This window comes from Heterodontus francisci, chromosome 31 (genome assembly GCF_036365525.1).
Source record: "Heterodontus francisci isolate sHetFra1 chromosome 31, sHetFra1.hap1, whole genome shotgun sequence".
Taxonomy (NCBI): Eukaryota; Metazoa; Chordata; class Chondrichthyes; order Heterodontiformes; family Heterodontidae; genus Heterodontus; species Heterodontus francisci.
In genome coordinates, this window is record NC_090401.1 from 40,129,636 (window position 1) to 40,149,029 (window position 19,394).

A 19,394-nucleotide genomic window follows, 5' to 3' on the forward strand; every position below is an offset into this window, starting at 1 on the left:
TTCCGTACCTTTTAAAAATTAAAATTCCTTCTAAGGGCTTAGAGCCCTTTAAAAATGGTGCCGCGCCTGCGCGGTGGCACCGGACGTCATTGCCGGTGATGCGAAGGCCACCCCCTCTACATCACTGGGGGCAGCCTCTCCGCCCCCTCTATTTAAATCAGCCCCTGCGCGTAACATGGCAGGGGCTCAGGGGTGGTGTATCTGCGCGGGATGCGCGCTGACATCAGAGTGCTACGCCACGAATTGCGGTGCACTCATAAAATTCAGCCCATTGTTTTTGATTTCGCTTTGGACAATGTGTTGGGGTGCAAACTGTTTTGAAGATAGTTGGAGAAAACCAGCCAAGAGCGCGGCCACCATCAGCTCACCCTCTTCCATCTCTTTGAGAACTTCCTGAGAATCAAGTGTAAGAAATAGAGAAACTGATGCTGCATTTCTCCTGGAAAGCCTGACAGAAACCCCTGTTGTTGCATTTCTCCTGGAAAGCCTGCCGAACTGATCCTCAATGTTGTCTGAAAAGAACTGCTCTAGAAAGATCCCAGTGACAACGTGTATGCATATTTGGGACACCAAACCAAAAAGGGACAACTGACATCATTCCATAATCTTCCCTTTTTTTTCTTCAATAATTAGCAAGTATTTGACCAAAGTATTCTTTTTTGTCTATTTTTTTGTAACAGATCTCTGCAGAGAGAATGTCTATATTTTTTCAGTGTGAGTTTGTGTGTGGGGAATTTAAAAAGGGGAAATATTCATGTTTCAATCTGTATGTTAATGCTTTGCTTCGTTACTGGTTAAGTTTTGTTTTATAATAAACTGATAATTTTGTTGTTTATTAAAGAAACCTGGTTGGTGTATTTTATTCTGGGGTAAAGAGTGGGGTATATGAATTGACTGCATCAGTAACCGGGTAAACATTAAAAAAAATATATGTTGTGACCTGTGGAGAAGTGGAACTAGAAAAGACAGTGCACTCTCCCACCTCGGTTGTAACATAATGTAGAAACTAACTTCCTCGTATGTAGCCGTTGGAAGTTCAGCTGTCGTGTGTTTAAGTTCCAGCTTTAATATATCTACAGTGGAAATAAATAAAGGCTTTAAGATTCCTTAATGGGAGGAGGGAGAGGGTATTCCAGATCAACCTGGGTTCCACTTTATTATGGCTCAGCAGCAAGTCCTAGAACTTTTGGGGTTGGGCTCATTATACATCTATCTACAAATGAGTGGATGCATTATAATATAAATGAGGAAAACTCATCCAGATGACTGCTTCATTTACAACCTTAGCCATGCTAGATGTTAGGGGTACCCATGAGTTCTTAACATCCAGCGTTGCTAGGGGTGGGTTGAATTGCTTTGCAATTGATGGAGCGATCAATTCGTTGATTAAACGAGCAGAAGCAATCAGGAGTTTTCTTAATAACAAAGGGTCGATTTAGATTTCTATACCTGGATCATGTGTCCATACAGCAATCAATGTAAAGTTATATATTTCTTTTTCCTCCTTCCCTTTTAGACTGGCTCAGTCTCGAACAAACCCTCAGCTTCTGGACATTGGGGTGAGCCCTCAGGACATGCAAGCAGAAGAAAGCCTATCTCATAGAGACTGGGAAAAAAGTAATCCTGGAGTCACAGATAAAGAAGATTTGTTTGGATTCTGATAACTCAAGAGCCATAAAGAATAGACAGCTTGCCTACAAAAGAGGAACTTACCACTGTGTGAAACCTAGCTCAGCACCTTCTGGTAGCAAGATGCAATGCTTGAAGGCTGGTTCAAGAATGGAACTTTGATCTAAGTGGCTGTGTTGTAGCATGACTAAAACAGAGGATTTATTAGGTCTGCTGTTGTAGTGTTGCCTTTTAGGAGGTCCAGACCAAAGCAAGCAAATGGCCTTGATATAAAACCCATTCTGGCTTTTAGACTCAGCCAATGATGCATCATCTAGCCTTAGTTGGCTGTCAATTAGGCAATGAGCTGCCTTTTTATTTAGATAGAAATTGTTGGTTGAAATAAACACCTGAAAGTAGTACAAGTTTATCCAAATTCAGTTTGGGTATTAACTTTGATAAAATGTATTTTTTAAAAATTATTCCTCTTTCGTAATGAATGAACATCTTGTTTTCTCTTCAGAATCTGCTGTTGTCACCCGAACAACCTAAGTGGCCCCTTTTAATTTGCTGTGTAAGAGCACAGATGAGTACCCTCAATTCTCACTTGGTAGAATTGTATTTGAAACTTTAGTTGTAAACATTTGTTGTGTTAAATGTGGGAATACGCATAAACCATATTTAGTCTCTGCTTTGGTGTTACACAAGTAATGTATGATTATTATAACTAATGTATTTTTAAATCCATCTCATTTTCACCCCCTTATTGCCTTAATTTCATCTGAGTGTTTGTTTTATCAAAATCTTGGAGGGTGAAAACAAGATTACTTATACTGATTTTTTTTTTACGGAATAAATATAATCTGCTGATCGTTTATTTTATTTAAAGTGTGAAGATCTGAAATCTTCAGTTGACATCCAGTGGGTGCATTTTATTGAAGATGCCTAATACAAAACAAGAGCAAAATTGCAAAGGCGGCACATACTATAATGTGGTTTACCCCTGTTGATTGTGGGAAATCTGTTGCACATCTACTTTATAAACTGAAAAGGAGTACAAAGTATAATGTACAAAGAAGTATTTAAAAATCAGTTTTATATTTACAAGCAGTTTTGTAGTACTGTTGAGTTTCAACAAAAATTGGCACACAATCTAGGTAGTAGCAGGCAAATGGAATAAATAACCAACTTGCATTTGTATTGGTGAGAATAGAGGTATAAGAATCTAGATAATTTTAAATTACTCTTAGGCACTTAACAGAAAAAGGAGAAGAAAATGGTGATTTGTATTCCCTGTACTTTTCTCCACCGATCCCTACTGTTGAGCAGAAAACCTAAAATAGCTGGCATTTTGTCATGCCGTTTTGGGTTTTCTGCTTATCCAACTCTATCAATGGGAAAATTGACCATTATAAAACAACAGAAGTGTCCAAAACTCAATCCAAGCTACTTTTTGTGTTGAATGATCCCCATTTAACAACAATTGGTATTGTGTTATTGTAGTTAACTTATTATGCATGGTATCTATTGGATTACTTAAAGATGAAAAATGTGGTTCTCAACTGTACATTTCTTATTGGAAGAATGTTTATGGATGATATCAGACAGAGTGGGTTCAGAATTGTTTTAACCTGTGGAATCTTTTGGAAATTGAGTAAATGCCAGTGTGAGTAATTCCCACACAGATCAATTGTTTGTAATATCTGGTGAAGAACTTTGTTCTTTAATGGTAGCAATATTGTTGGCACTTTTGACAATGTACAATAAACGCACTACTGTTAAAATCAAGAGGCTACCATAACCCTCAGCTGATGTCCTTTTTAATTTTGTAAATGCTGCTTCAGACAATACTTACTCCCACTTCTATAGGAATAAAACCAATGGTGTGTGTACATCCTGCAGGCAGCAAGTAATCTAGACAGGATTATACTGATCCACTGCTGTATTTCTTTCCTATTTTCACTTTTTTGGGGGTGGTGGGGAGGAATGGTGAGAGAAGAGGAAGGCATTTTAAATGACCATTGAGAGGGAGTATATCGTTGGGAAGGTGTCAATACTTTTAGGTTTATTTTAAAGCACAATTCATAATCACTTGTTCATCAGTGTGACTCATTTGGTTCCAATGTTCAGCTGAGTTAGGGTTTGGTTTCAAACCCTAATCCTGGATTTCAGCACATGATTTAAGCTGACACTTCAGTGCTGATGGAATGACTGGAGTAATTTTCTGGACTACATAACATAAGAAATAGGGGGAGGAGAGGGTGATACCGCCCCTCGAGGCTGCTCTGTCGTTCAGTAAGAACATTACTGAACTACGACATCAACTCCACCTTCCCCAAACCCCCTCCCCCATTCCTTAATTCCCTTCCTGCCCAAAAATGTATCAATCTCAGTCTTGAATATACAAATTCACTGAGCAGCCACAGCCCTTGAGTAGAGAATTCCAAAGATTTACAACCCTCTGAGGGTAAACATTTCTCCTCATCTCAGTCCAAAATGACCGACTCCCTTATCCTGAAATTACTACACTTAATTCTAGCTGCTCCAGCTAGGGGAAACAGCCTTTCAGCATCTATCATGTCAAGCCCTCTAAGAATTTTGCACATTTCAATTCGATCACCTCTCATTCATCTAAATTCCAGAAAATATAGGTTCCTTCTACTCAAATTCCTCCACATAGGTCAGCCCGCTCACTCCAGGAGTCAATCTAATGAACATTTATTATACCCACTTTTAAAGTATATTGTTATCACTGGATGAGGAAGGGGTCTCAGGCTCCCCTTTGGCCCCTTTCCTGGTTTGGCTGTAACAGGGTTTAACTTTTAAAACAGTGTTTTTAGCTTCACCTCAGTGAGTCCTTGCTCACTGCTCTCTAATTGATTCATTTACAATTACAATCAGACAGGCTTTCTCAGGTTTAAACAAGAAAGGTGTAAGTTTATTAACCTTTACACACTAACTCAGTTGATATTACTAAAATACATGACACAACCACACTAGCATGCATAGGCGATAAACACACATACAAATAGATACAGAAGAGGAGAAAGAATTAAAGGGGGAAGGTTTGGAGTAGTAGATGGAATTCAATTACTGTTTTTGGCTTGGATGTGAAGACTTTGATTGAAATTATATCTTGCAGTTCTCATTGGGGCCCAGTGCACACTTTCAAACTTGTTTTGCTAGTACCAGAAGGTTGAAAATGGGCCCTCAGTCTTGAGGCTTAAGTTACTTCTGTGGGTCCCTGGGATGTTGCTTTAGAGAGAGTGAGAGAGAGAGGGACCTTCCTTCTCTTCAATCAATTCTCAGGTTGGCCAGCAGGTTAATCATGTGACCAGCTCTTTGTTTGAAACAGCATCGTCTGCGATGGTTGTTGATTCTCCAAAGACTACTAGACACACTTGGGGGTGGTGGGGGTGAAGTGCTGGCTCTTATGCAGACAATGGCTCTCAATGTCTTTTGATCACTATTGACAAAACACATTTTGCTAATTGAATCAGGGAGAACTCCCATTGTCTCTCAATGCAACTGTCATTCAGAATGCAAATGTGCAACCATGTTTCAGCTGTTCAGCTCTGTGGCTTTTTAAACAGGTTATGTTCAATGTCCAGTAAAAGTTCAAATAGTGTTCCATATGACAAAATTGATATGTTTCCATCTGGCAGGTGTGGTTTCGTCAGACCTCCACCTTTGGCCGAATGAAATGCGACATTAGCGGGAACGTTTCATTATAAATTAGGAGGAAGAGAAGGTACAGGAAAACATACCTGCATTTCTCTCATTCATTCAGAAATTTTAAAATTGTTACGGCCTGTCTTTCCTTCGTAGCAGTGCTGCTTTAAACTGCCCTTTTTCCCTTGAGGTGGGTCTGAGATAGTCATGTGTTGCCCAAGGGGTTTAAAGTTTCTTCACTATCAGCCTGCAATATGTTGGGAATGGTCATCCCAATAAACATGTGATTTTTTTTTGCGGAGGTTTGAAGTTTGCACATTTCCATGATTGTCTAGGGTGCCTTTGATCCTGTTGGGGTCTGCAGGCGGATTGTTAGATTTAATTAGCCCTGGCTTAGAGCTCTGATTATGGGGGTCGGCAGTGGGTGGATCCACTCTGATCTCCCTTTCAGTGCTCTGATGAGTCATGCAAGTGCTTTTCACTTTAGGGTATTGTGGGTTCCCTTTTCTCCTGACTCTGGGGGCGGATTCTTCGCTAATCTTCCCTTTGTCCCCTGGGACATTTCTGCTTGCAGGTATTTGTCCAGATTCTACTGCAATCCCCTGTGGCTCTTCAACTAGGTATAGCATCACCCTCACAGTTTCTCTGCCCTCTTGAGGATTTTCTTTGTCCATGCATGTTTCTTTAAATGCTGTTAGCACTGGTTGGGGTGCTTTTACATAGGAGGATGTAGGGTCTAATTTTTCCAACATTTCGGGGTTGGCTGACCGGACAGTAGGGTTTTTCATTTGGGAATCCACCTGGACCTCCTTTAACCTGTCCTCTTTGTCCCTTTTTCCTCTTTCCTCTCTAACGTTTTGCCAGACCTGTGCCTGTTTGTCCCTCTTTTGTTCTTGGCAGGGGTCCCTTACAATTCACCAGCCCTCTGCTGGTGGATTTCCCAAAAGCCAATACAGGAATTAGGGGTGCAGATTTCACTACAGGTTGGGGTTTCCCCTCAACTTTGGCACATGTAGCAACTCCTACAGTATTCTACCATATCTTTGTGGAGTTTTGGCCAGTCAAACTGCTGACTTATGCTGGCTTTGGTTTTTCATATACCGACATGTGCAGCCACTGTAGTCTCATGGGGCATTCTTAATATTTCTCTCCGGTACCTCTGTGGTATCACTAACTGGTGAACCACTGTCCGCTCTTTGTCCTCAGGTGTGTGAGGAGAACTCCACTTCCTCATCAGTACCTCATTCTTTAAATAGTTGGACTCAGGGACTCCCTCTGCTTCAATTTCAGTCTGGGCAGCCTGTGCTAACTCTCTCAATACCGGGTTGGCTTGCTGAGCCTCATCTAGGGAAAATCCATTTAATCCATTCCCTGGGTCTTCTAACTTTCCAAAGAAAGTTTCAGACAGACAGACCTCATGGTCATCTGTCTGCCGTGCCAATTCAATCTCCTCTGGGGAGCTGGTTTAATCATGGCCCAATTCACTACACATTCAGGGGGACTGCAGGAAACCGTCTCCTGCCACTGCCCTGTTTCTCTTACCTCCTTCGGCTTCTCTATCAGTACTGGGGAAGCTACCACCTTTGCCCCTGCCAGATCAGTACCTAGGAGCAGGTCAACTCAGTCCACAGACAAACTAGGGACAATCCCTACGGTCACCGGTCCTGAAACTAGGTCGCACTCAAAGTGCACCCGGTGTAAAGGTACAGGTGTACACTGCCCTCCAATACTATTCATCACCATTCTGGTATTTACTGCACTCTCTGGGGGAAAGATCAGGTCTTTTCCCAGTAAAAGGAATCTGGTGACCCTGAGGATTACTATGGGCTTGCTTGCCCTACCCGAGGGGTATGGGGTGACTCTCCCTTTAGACACAAAATCCTGCTAACCTTCAGGGATCCTATTAAATTTTCCTGCACCCACAGTTGTATTTTATCTGGGTCTTATTACTGCTGATGCAGTTAAAGCCACAGCTTGTTCAGCTGTGCTTTCCAACAGGGTCTCTTCTTCACTGAGCGGGTGTGCCCTGATTAACCCTATAGGCTTTCCCCGTAGTTTACAGCAGTCAGTTCTTAGATGACCTGCTTTATTACAATGGAAGCACACAGGTCTCCTTGTCTCACTCCTACTTACAGCGATATCCTTTTTAGCTGGAGGAGGGCCCTCTGTGTGTCCTCCTTTTCTTTCTCTCCCAGGACCGCTGGGGCTCCTATCACCTTCCCACCCTTTGTCCTTTTCGGATTTGTGGGGGGTGACTAGGAAAGGTTTTCCCCTTGGGAACCGACGTATATTAGAGCAAACTCATCAGGCAGAACTGCGGCTTGCCTCGCTCTATGTACTTTTTGTTCCTCCACACGGGTCTTTATAGAGAGGGGAGAGAGTTTTTAAATTCCTCGAGGAGAATTACCTCTCTGAGGTTTTCATAGCTGGGCTGCACTTTAAGATCTCTCAACCACTGGTCAAAAGTCAGTTGCTTACTTCTGTCAAACTTCAGGTAATTTGATCAGCTTGCTTCCTGAGGGTTCGGAACTTCTGGTGGTAGGCTTCTGGTACTAGGTCGTATGCCCTGAGGATAGCATTTTTTGTCAGTTCATAATTTGATGAACTCTCACCTGCAACAGGGAATAAACCTCATGGGCTTTTCCTGTCATCTTACTTTGCAACAGAAGTGTCGAACTCTTAGCTGGCCATTTTAATTGCCTTGCAAGTTTCTCAAAAGATACAAAAAATGCTTCCACGTCTCCCTCATTGAATTTTGGAATCAGTTGGGAAAATTTTAAAAGCTTAAGTACACAGTCCAGCACCACATGTATTTTCCATGCTTTCACTAAGGTAACTCTGTCGCCCCCCTAGCTAACTCAAGCTGCCTCAGCTCTCTTTCCTCCCGTTCCTTCTGGAAATTTCTTTGTCTCTCTCTCTCTTCTAATTCAAGTTTCCTCTGTTCCAGATGTTTCTTTGCGAGCAATAGCCTTTTGGAGTCTATTTCTAAAACTGTCTCTGGTTCTTCAGATTTAGGGGAAAAAAGGTTGGCCACTAGTCTTAGGAGTTCAGACTTCCTAGCCTTGGCACAAAAAGTGATCGCACACTGCCCAGCCATATTTCTCAACTCCTCCATAGACAGTGCTTTTGACTAATCCTAAGTTACTTCACCCTGGCTTGGGAGTGTACTGGCTTCGGTCATGGACATGTTAGTACTCTAGCACACACAACCAGAAGAAAACTTGTATTGAAATCTTTTCTCTCTTTGATTGTGATCAATTTGATTTCCTGCTTCCAATTTCTTGTTTGTCTGTGGGTCCAATCGGGACGCTAGCCCCCAAATTTCTGTTATGACCGGGTGAGGAAGGGGTCTCGGGCTCCCCTCTGGCGCCTTTCCTGGTTTGGTCGTAACAGGGTTTAACTTTTAAAACAGTGTTTTTAGCTTCACCTCAGTGAATCCTTGTTCATTGCTCTCTAATTATAATTGTAAATGAACTAATCAGGCAGGCTTTCTCAGGTTTAAATAAGAAAGGTATAAGTTTATTAACCTTAACACGCTAACTCAGTAAATATTACTAAAATATGCAACGCAACCATGCTGACATGCATACGTGATACACACACAAATGGATACAGAGGAGGAGAAAGAATTAAAGGGGGAAGGTTTGGAGTAGTAGATGGAATCCAGTTACTGTTTTTGGATTGGATGTAAAGATGTTGATTGGAGTTAAGTCTTGCAGTTCTCATTGGGGCCCAGTGCACACTTTCAAACTTGTTTTGCTGGTACCAGAAGGCTGAAAATGGGCCCTCTGTCTTGAGGCTTAAGTTGTTTTCTGTTGGTCCCTGGGCTGTTGCTTGAGAGAGAGAGAGAACTTGCTTCTCTTTGGTCTTCAAATTTGCAGTCTGCCCCAAACCTTTCTGTGAGGCACAATTCAATCAATTCTCAGGTTGGCCAGCAGGTCTGTCATGTGACCAGCTCTTTGTTTGAAACAGCATCACCTGTGAGGGTTGTTGATTCTCCAAAGCTTACCAGACACATTTGGAGGGGGTGGAGTGCTAGCTCATTTGTAGACAATGGCTCGCAATGTCTTTTGATCACTATTGACAAAACCCATTTTGCTAATTGAATCAGGGAGAACTCCCATTGTCTCTTAATGCAACTGTCTCTCAGAATGCAAATGTGCAGCCATGTTTCAGCTGTTCAGCTCTGTGGCCTTTTTAAACAGGTTATGTTCAATGTCCAATAAAATTTCAAATAGTGTTCCATATGACAAAATTGTTATGTTTCCATTTGGCAGGTGTGGTTTTGTCACAATATCATTCTTTAGGGAAGGAGCCCAAAACTGTACACAGTACTCCAGGTATGGTCTCACCAAGGCCCTATCTAACTGCTGAAAGACTTTCTTACTCTTGTACTCTAACCTGCTTGCAATAAAGGCTAATTTACGATTTGCCTTCCAAATTACTTGCCCTACCTGCATATTAACTTTGTGATTCATGTTCAAGGACAGACAAATCCCTCAGAATACAATTAGTTTCTCATCGTCTAAAAAATATGCTACTTTTCCACTCTTCCTATCGTAGTGGATAATTTCATACTTCCCACATATTACTCCATCTGCCATCTCCTTGCCCAAACACTCAATTGATCCATATCCTTTTGCAATCTCTTTGTGCCCTCCTCACAGCTTACTTTTCCACCTAGCTTTGTATCATCAGCAAACTTGGATATATTGCACTTGGTCCCGTCATCTATGTATTTCGTATAGATTGTAAATAACTAAGGCCCAAGCACTGATCTTGTGATCCTGTCATCCCAGAAATGACCCATTTATTCCGACTGTTTTCTGTCTGTTAACCAATCCTAAATCCATGTTAATATATTATCTCCAATCCCATGAGCCTTAATCTTGTGTAATAATCTCTTCAGTGGCACCTTATCAAGTGCTTTCTAAAAATCTAAATAAACTACATCCATTGGCCACCCCCTTAACTATCCCATTAGTTACATCATCAAGAAACGTATTTGTGAAACATGGGGCAGGATTTTATTCTGCTCTTGGAGACGGGAACGAAGGCAGAGTGCAAACAAAATGGCAAGGGGTACCGTTCCCGACAATGTCCTGGCCTCCTGCAATTTTGTCTGGGGCAGGGAATCTTATTGAAGACAGAGGGGCCTGCCGCTGTGTGGAGATGTTGCCCGATGAAACCTGGCAGCATCCTATTGGGGTTGGGGCGGTTGTCCCCCCTCCCCTCTTTGGGAGCAATCCATGGCCCCAGAGGGCCCTCTGGTGGCAATGGCTACCCCCTCCTCCCACCCAGCAAGAAACCCCCCTTCCCACAAACCCTGTCACTGGGGCCTGCCTGAGTGGACCCAACGACCCTGGACCCACTCACCTGTCCCAGGGTATCTGACATCATCTCCTCTGTAGGGCTCTTGCAGTATTGGCAGTGACCACTGCTTCCGGCCCACTGATTGGCTGGCAGGAGCCCCTCCTTCAAAGGGATGATGGACAGTTAATTGGTTGCCCACCATTAAAATTGCAACAGGTGTCCAACGGAAGGCTGAGGTGGGTTCTGTCCTTGACACCGGGACCCCTGTCATCAAAATAAAATCTGGCCCATGTTTTTCCTTTCATAAAACTGAGTTGACTCTGCTGAATCATATTGAGATTTTCAAAGTGCCCTGCTACCATGTCCTTACTGCATTCTAGCATTTTTCTGACTACTCGTATCAGCCTACCTGGCCTGGAGTTCCCTGTTTTCTTTTTTCCTCCTTAGAGTTGCTACCTTCAGGGACTGTTCTCGAATCTAGGGAATTCTGGAAGACCAAAACCAATGCATCCTTTATCTTTACAGCCACCTCTTAAAACCTTAGGATGTAGATAATCAGGTCCAGGGGATTTGTCGGCTTTTGGTCCTATTAATTTCTCTGGTGCTTTTTCTGTACTATAATTAATTACTTTTAAGTTCCTCACTATCATTCGAACCTTGGTTCCCCACAATTTCCAGTATGTTGTTTGTGTCTTCTACTGTGGAGACGGATACAAAATATTTGTTAAACATCTCTGCCATTTCCTTATTCCCCATTATAATTTCTCCTGTCTCTGAATCTAAGGGAACCAGGTTTATTTTTACTAATAAAAACAGAAAATGCAAGAAATACTTCGTTAATCTCTTCCATTGTCCATACTTGCAAAAGCTCTTGCAATCTGTTATAATTCTTGCTAGTTTACTTTCATTTTATTTTCTCGTTTTTTAATCAATTTTGTCATCCTTTGCTGATTTTTAAAACCCAATCCTCAAGCTTTCTACTCTTTTTGGCAACATTGTAATACTATCTTCAGCATTTCTACTTAACCAAGGCTGTACCACTTTTCCGGTGGAGTTTTTATTCCTCAAGTGAATGTACATTTGTTGAGAATTGTGGGTTATTTCTTTAAATGATTGCCATTGCTTATCCACCATCATATCTTTTAAACTAATTTTCCAAACTACCTGAGCCAACTCGCTTGTCATATCTCCATAATTGGCTTATTTAAATTTACGACCCTAGCTTCGGGCTTAAGCACATCATTTACAAACTTAACATGAAATGCTATTATAGGATCATTCTTCCCAAAGGATCCTTTACAGTGATATTGCTAATTATCCCTGTCTCATTACACATTACCAGTTCCAAATTAGCCCAATCCCTAGTTAGTTCCTTGACATATTGGTTTAGCAAATTGTCTTGAATGTATTCAATGAACTTCTTCTCTAAGCTCCTTTTGCCAAGTTGCTTTGCCCAGTCAATATGAAGAGTAAAGTCCGTCATGATTATTGCATTACCCTTGGTACTTGCCCCTCTAATTTCGTGCTTTATACTCTGTCCAACACTATAGTTACTGTTAGCGGGCCTATAAACTACTCCCATCAGTGTTTTCTGTCCTTTGTTATATCTTAGTTCCACCTATATTGATTCTACATCCTGATTTTCTGGGCTAAGATCCTTTCTCATTACTGCCTTTACAACATACATAATTATTAGGGCTATCCCAATTCCTTTTCCATTTTATTATAAAAACAAAATACTGCGGATGCTGGAAATCTGAAATAAAAACAAGAAATGCTGGAACCACTCAGCAGGTCATGGGACAAAGGCAAAGAGTATTAATGCTAGTGGTGAAAGACAAAGCATTAGTCCAGAGGAAGTGTTAATGGCAGAGTAATGAGCAGCTCAATCCAAAGCACATGAAAAACAGATACATGGTTAAAAAAATAAAATGATTTTTTAAAAAAAGGAAAATATAAAAACAGTCAGTCATGCTCTGAAATTGTTGAACTCAATGTTGAGTCTGGAGGGCTGTTGGGTGCCTCATCGAAAGATGAGGTGCTGCGCCTCGAGTTTGCATTGATGTTCACTGGAACACTGCAGCAGACCAAGGACAGAAATGTGGGCATGAGAGAAGGGGGGTGTATTGAAATGGCAAGCAACCGGAAGCTCAGGGTCATGCTTTGGATTGAACAGAGGTGTTCCGCAAAGCGGTCACCCAATCTGCATTTGGTCTCCCCATTGTAGAGGCGACCGCATTGTAAGCAATGAATACAGTATACTAGATTGAAGGAAGTACAAGTAAATTACTGCTTCACCTGGAAGGAGTGTTTGGGGCCTTGGATAGTGAGGAGAGAGGAGGTAAATCCCTGCGATTGCATGGGAAGGTGCCGTGGGAAGGGGACGAGGCGTAGGGGGTGATTGAGGGGTGGACCAGGGTGTCGCGGAGGGAATCATCCCTTTGGAATTCTGACGGGAGGGGAAGGGAAGATGTGTTTGGTGGTGGCATCATGCTGGGGATGGCGGAAATGGCACAGGATGATCCTTTGAATGTGGAGGCTGGTGGGGTGGTAAGTGAGGACAAGGGGAACCCTGTCGCAGTTCTGAGAAGGAGGGGAAGGGGTGAGGGCAGAAGTGTGGGAAATGGGTCAGACATGGTAGAGGACCCTGTCAAACACAGTGGGGGGGAAATCCTCGGTTGAGGAAAATGTAAGACACATCAGAAGGGCTGTTGTGGAAGGTTGCATCATTAGAACATGCATCGGAGACAGAGAAACTGGGAGAATGGGATGGAGTCCTTACAGGAAACACGTGCAGTCAAGCTTTTTTTTTTCAATAAATATGCTTTATTCATAAAAATCTTTTCAAAAAATACATTACTAAAGAGTTCAAAACAGTTCCAAGTTGAAATCAGTTTTCTTTAATACAGAATGTGAGTTGCCTCACAATCCTTCCATTCCATTTTACATGCAATGTAGATTGGTGCATACAGCCTGAGGGGTTTACACAAGTTCCAGCCCCTCGGTTCACTATGGCGGGAGGACCTTGCCCCAAGCTTTAGTGCGTCCCTCAGCACGTAGTCCAGGTCCTTGGAATATGCCAGTCTGCAACACTCGGTTGTGGACAACTCTTTGCAATGGAAGACCAGCAAGTTTCGGGCAGACCAAAGAGCATCTTTCACTGAGTTGATAGTCGTCCAGCAGCAGTTGATGTTTATCTCTATATGCGTCCCTGGGAACAGTAGGTCACAGACTCCTGTGTTACCGAGCTGCTTGGGATGAACCTTGACAAAAACCATTGCATCTCTTTCCACATCTGCTTTGCCAAGGCACTTTCCAGAAGGAGGTGGGCAACAGTCTCTTCCCCACCACAGCCACCTCGAGAGCCACATGTGGAGGCGGTGAGATTCCGAGCGTGCAGGAAGGATCTGACATCAAGCTTACCTTTTAAATCTGACCTCCCTCCCCGCCAGACTGCACAAAGTTTAAAGAACAAAGAACAAAGAAAATTACAGCACAGGAACAGGCCTTTCGGCCCTCCAAGCCTGCGCCGATCCAGATCCTCTATCTAAACATGTCACCTATTTTCTAAGGGTCTGTATCTCTTTGCTTCCTGCCCATTCATGTATCTGTCTAGATACATCTTAAAAGACGCTATCGTGCCCGCGTCTACCACCTCCGCTGGCAATGTGTTCCAGGCACCCACCACCCCTTCCCACCATCCCCTACACCCATTACATTTATTTGACCCTGTTCCCCCTCCCCTCACTGAAATTCTTACCTCCTTCCCCCCTTCCCACCTGTGTCATGCCAGCTTTCCTCGGCGAGGAATTGAAGGCATGGGAATGACGGCCGCCATGCCAAAGATTGTGGTGGGTCCGGAAGATTTCAGGTAAGTTTATTTAAATTCATTCAAGTCCTTCATTTAAATATTTAGATTCAGTTCCCGTTGCTGGGAGGATCGGGCTGGGCCCTCTTGGCATCAGCATCCGTGGTGGCCGCTGCCGGATCCATATTCTGATCATCCCTGCCACGGAGCCTGACATCGTGAGCTTGGTAAAATCCAGCCCTTTACTTTACAACCCCATTTTACAATCCATTGATTTTTCAATGAAGAAGATCATGCGGTTTCTAGAATGAGCCTGACCTGCAATTCTGGCTTTTCACACCAGTGGTAACTTGAGCATTACCCTCAATATATTCTAAGAGGTGGCATTTTTCAAATGTGAGGTTCAAACTCAGCCCCATCTGCCTGCTCAGGTGGACATTAAAGATCCCTTGACATTGTTTGAAGAGCGAGGTTTTCCGTTGTTCCAGGCTTTCTCTTTTTCTTTCTTTATTGCTCCCAACACGACCCCTCCCTCCACCCCACCCTTATCCTCAACAAACACGATCAAAAATAAAATTACAGGTCACTCAGTTTGTGATACATTCCTCTATGAAAAGTAGCCTAATGACACTGCAGTTTAACATAATTCAGTGCATGTAAAGAGCATTGAGATGCAATACTATTTAAACTTTGGACCTAGCCCCATGCTTTGCCCATTTAATTATACATTTTTTTTTACAGGGAAGTAACCATTATTTATGGTTCCTGTTTTTAAAAGGACTGCCATTTCTGAACAGAGAATTCATTTACTTCAACGATCCAGATTGCTGTGACCATCCTGCTCAGAATTGCAGGTAACACACAGTTGCTTTCTCAGCCCACACTTAACAACAACAACTTCTATTTATACAGCACCATTAATGTTTTAAAAGGCCCCAAGGCACTTCACAGAAGAGGAATCAGACAAAAAAAGTCTAAACCAGGAAGGTGTAATCAACTCAATTGGGCTTTTTTGACCTGGGATCCTGATTGTGGATCAGTGATGCATTAAGTTGGCCACAGCCCTGAATCAAACTGCAAGAATGACTCTTTAACAGTTTAGAAGTATTTTTACATTACTGTGGTTAGTTTTGGATGAGCAGGACTGTATTTGTCTCAGTCATTTGCATCCTCATTCTGTACCATTCCCCTTTAGCACTGGTTAGAACGGGAGCTGGTGCTTCTGATGGCAGTTCAGAAGAGACATGGAATGAGTAGGTGTGCACTTTCATTGGCCATTATGTATTTCCATGTGCAACCAATGATACAGCATGAGTTTATTTGCTGTCTGTTGTACTTCTGTAACACAACTGCTTTGCATTTTTCCTCTGAAACCCTGGAGAAAATAATCTGATAAGACTTTAATGTGCTATTTTGATATATTCACTTTTTGGTAGCATCTAGTCTATGGCAGAAATAGGCTACCACGTACATGCTGGCACTGTAAAGAACGTAATACATTCACTAAAAATAGCTTTATATTGAGAGTTAAACAAAACCCATTCACTTACACAGAGTAAAAATCAGGCCTTGCGTGTTGGCACAGAAGTATTTTGCAAATTGGGAAGTATTGATTTGCAAAGTATTGAGCAGATGGGGTGGTGCAGTGGTTAGCACCACAGCCTCACAGCTCCAGTGACCCCGGGTTCAGTTCTGGGTACTGCCTGTGTGGAGTTTGCAAGTTCTCCCTGTGACTGTGTGGGTTTCCGCCGGGTACTCCAGTTTCCTCCCACAGCCAAAGACTTGCAGGTTGATAGGTAAATTGGCCATTGTAAATTGCTCCTAGTGTAGGTAGGTGGTAGGAGAATTGAGGGAAGGTGGGGATGTGATAGGGAATATGGGATTAAATGTAGGATTAGTATAAATGGATGGTTGTTGGTCGGCACAGACTCGGTGGGCTGAAGGGCCTGTTTCAGTGCTGTATCTCTCTATGACTCTATGTATTTAATCAAAGATTGCCAAGTAGCCAAAGTCTTTTCATATGGAGATTACACCAGAAGCTCTCTAAAAGTATTTTTAATGTAAAGTGGGGCTCTTCCATTACCAGGATGATGTTTGATTGAGTGAGACAGCACCGTTGCTGTGACAGCAGCTTTCTGCTAGCATAATTCACCTCTTCAACCTTCTTCTGGGATGACATGGTCACTTCCTTTTGGCAGGAAAACTAAGACTCAGGCTATCTGCTCCTTACTACTCATTAAGCAATATGTTTATATTGTAAACAGTTCAGTTTATGCCATTAACTTGATCAGTTAGGATAATAGGCCCTCCTTATTTATGGAGAAACTACACAGGAGCTGGTTGAAATTCGATTTACTATTTCAGATAAATAGACTTTGCTGTTTACAATCAAGCCTGACTTTTCCATTAACACTTTTTTTCCACAGATGTACTGTAATCTTTCTCTATGACTCATTGTTAAGTCACCTCAAAGGGTTTGAAACCAGTGATATTGTCCTTCTTCCAAAAAAAATCTGTTCTAACAACCTGAGCTTAGTTGCTGATACTGTTTTGTTAAATTAAACTGAGGTGCATAGTTTATATAAAAGATTAGTCCATCTAAAAGTTCTGCAATGGCTCAGATTTGGGACTATGCTCACTGACTCATGCTGCGACATATAGACATGGAGAAAACCTTATGTAATAAATTATCACTTATTTCTCAGCCTTACAGGGTGCCGATCAAATTATAGTTAGGTGAATAATGCAGGTAAATACTTATCAGTTAAATTACTTTTCTAATTTTAAAATCAAAATTTTCAAATCAGTGAAATTAGTCATGGCTTTTTCTACATAGAAATAAAGAACATTTCAAAGCTGAATAAGTTTTTGAACTGCAGTCGCTGTTGGTTTGTAGGTAAGTATGACAGGCAGTTTTCACATAGCAGGATCCCACAAACAAAAAATGAGTTAACTGACCAATTATCTGTTTTTGATGATTTTGGTTGAGACATGCAAGTGGCACTGACAAAGGGAGGGGTTGAAGTGAATAATATAGATGCATTTAAGGGGAGGCTAAACAAGCAAATGAGGGAGAAGGGAATAGAGGATTACACTGATAGAGTTTGATGAAGAAAGACAGGAGGAAGCTCCATAAATGCCAACATGGACTGATTGGGCCGAATGGCCTGTTTCTGTGCTACATATTCTATGTAGAAGGGAGAACTCCCTGGTCTGCACATAATGCCATTGGCTCTTTTACAAACACCAGAAAAAGCAGGCAGGTCAGGCTTCTCCAAAAAGTCCTGCATGATATACTTGTAACCTTCTGACTCAGATACGAGAATGTTACCACTGAGCCAAACTGGAACTCTGCTATTCCGTTAGTGTACACATATCACTTGTTCACCTATCACCCCTGTGCTCACTGACCTATCTTGGCTCCTGATCAAGCAATGTCTGGATTATAAAATTCTCATCCTTGTTTTCAAATTCCTCGCTCTGTCCCAGCTCTGTAATCTCCTCCAGCCCCACAGCCCTCCGAGATATCTGCGCTCCTCTACTTCTGGCATCTTGAGCATCTCTGATTTTAATGGCTCCACCATTGGTGGCCGTGCTTTCAGTTGCCAAGGCCTTAAGAGCTGGAAAATTCTCCTCACACCTCTCCACCTTGTTTTTCTCCTTGAAGACACTCCTTAAAACGTACTTCTTAATGGTCAGCTGCGGCTCAGTTAATAATGCTCTTATCTTTGATTTATAAGGGTCTTGGTTCAAGTCCCACTCAAGGGCTCAAGCACAAAAAATCAAAACTTATGCTCCAGTGCGGCACTGTTGGGGGTGTTGTCTTTCAAATGAGACATTAAACAGAGGCCCTGTCTGAGTGGATGTAAATGATCCCATGTGCTATTTTGAAGAACAGCAGGGGAGTTAACCCTGGTGTCTTGGCCAATATTTATCCCTCAATCAACATCACACAAAAAAATTATCTGGTTATTATCCCAATGCTGTTTGTGGGAGTTTGCTGTGTGCAAATTAGCAGCCACGTTTCCTACATTAAAACAGTGACTACACTTCAAAATTACTTCATTGGCTCACTTTGAGTCATCTGGTGGTTGTGAAAGGTGCTAGATAAATGCAAGTCTTTATTTTTTATGTCTTTGACCAAGTAATTGGTCATCTGACCTAATATCTCCTTATGTGGCTTGGTGTCATTTTGTTTTATAATGCTCCTGTGAAGCTTTTTATTACGTTAAAGGAGCTATATAAGTTGTTGTTGTACTTAGACTAAATTTATTTAGGTTTAACCAACACTTGTCCTTCAAGTTCAAACATTATCCATAGTGTACTTGCAGGGATTTCTATTCATGTTTAAGTGTGCAACATCAACACTTCAAGGGCAGATGTTATCCTGAGAGCACAAAGAAAAAACTTGCATTTATATAACACCTTTCACAACCGTAGGATGTGCCAAAGTGCTTCACAGCACTTTTTAAGTGTAGTCTCAGTTGTAATGTGGCAGCCATTTTGCAACAGCAAGGTCCCACAAATGAGATAAATGACCAGATAATCTGTTTCAGTGATGTTGGTTCAGAGAAGAAGAATGGCTGGGATATTGGAAGAATTCCTGCTCTTCTTTCAGTCATGGGATTTTTTACATGCACCTGAAAGGGGAGACGAGGTTTCTAATTAAAATCTCATCCAAAAAATGGCGCATCTGATAGTACAGCACTCCATCGGTACTGCAGTGAAGGGCAGCCCAGATTATGTGCTCAAGTCTTAAACCCATGATGTTCTGATTTAGATGTGAAAGTGCTACCACCAAGACAAGTACAGTAAATTCAATAAAGAAAGAAAGAAAAGCCAACAGAGAAAGGAGACTTGCATTCCATCATTCTGGGCTGGATCTCAAAGGTGAAAGGTTAGTATACCAACCAACTGCACTACTCACTTTCTCAATTTTTTACTTATGTTTTTTTCAGCTTGGCTCAGTTGTCTCTGAGTCAGAAGGTTGTGC

At 42.1% G+C, this 19,394-nt stretch overlaps 1 protein-coding gene across 3 annotated transcripts in view; it reads left to right on the plus strand.

Annotated features, from left to right (window-relative positions):
• Window positions 1–3,396, plus strand: part of ldlrap1b (low density lipoprotein receptor adaptor protein 1b) — a 53,966-nt gene extending 50,570 nt beyond the window's left edge. For all 3 annotated transcript variants that reach the window (XM_068011361.1, XM_068011359.1, XM_068011360.1), the window contains exon 9: window positions 1,517–3,396. In XM_068011361.1, coding sequence (XP_067867462.1) covers window positions 1,517–1,661 — 145 coding nt within the window. In that variant the 3' untranslated portion in view covers window positions 1,662–3,396. The remainder of the gene's footprint in view (window positions 1–1,516) is intronic.
• The last annotated feature ends 15,998 nt before the right edge of the window (window positions 3,397–19,394 follow it).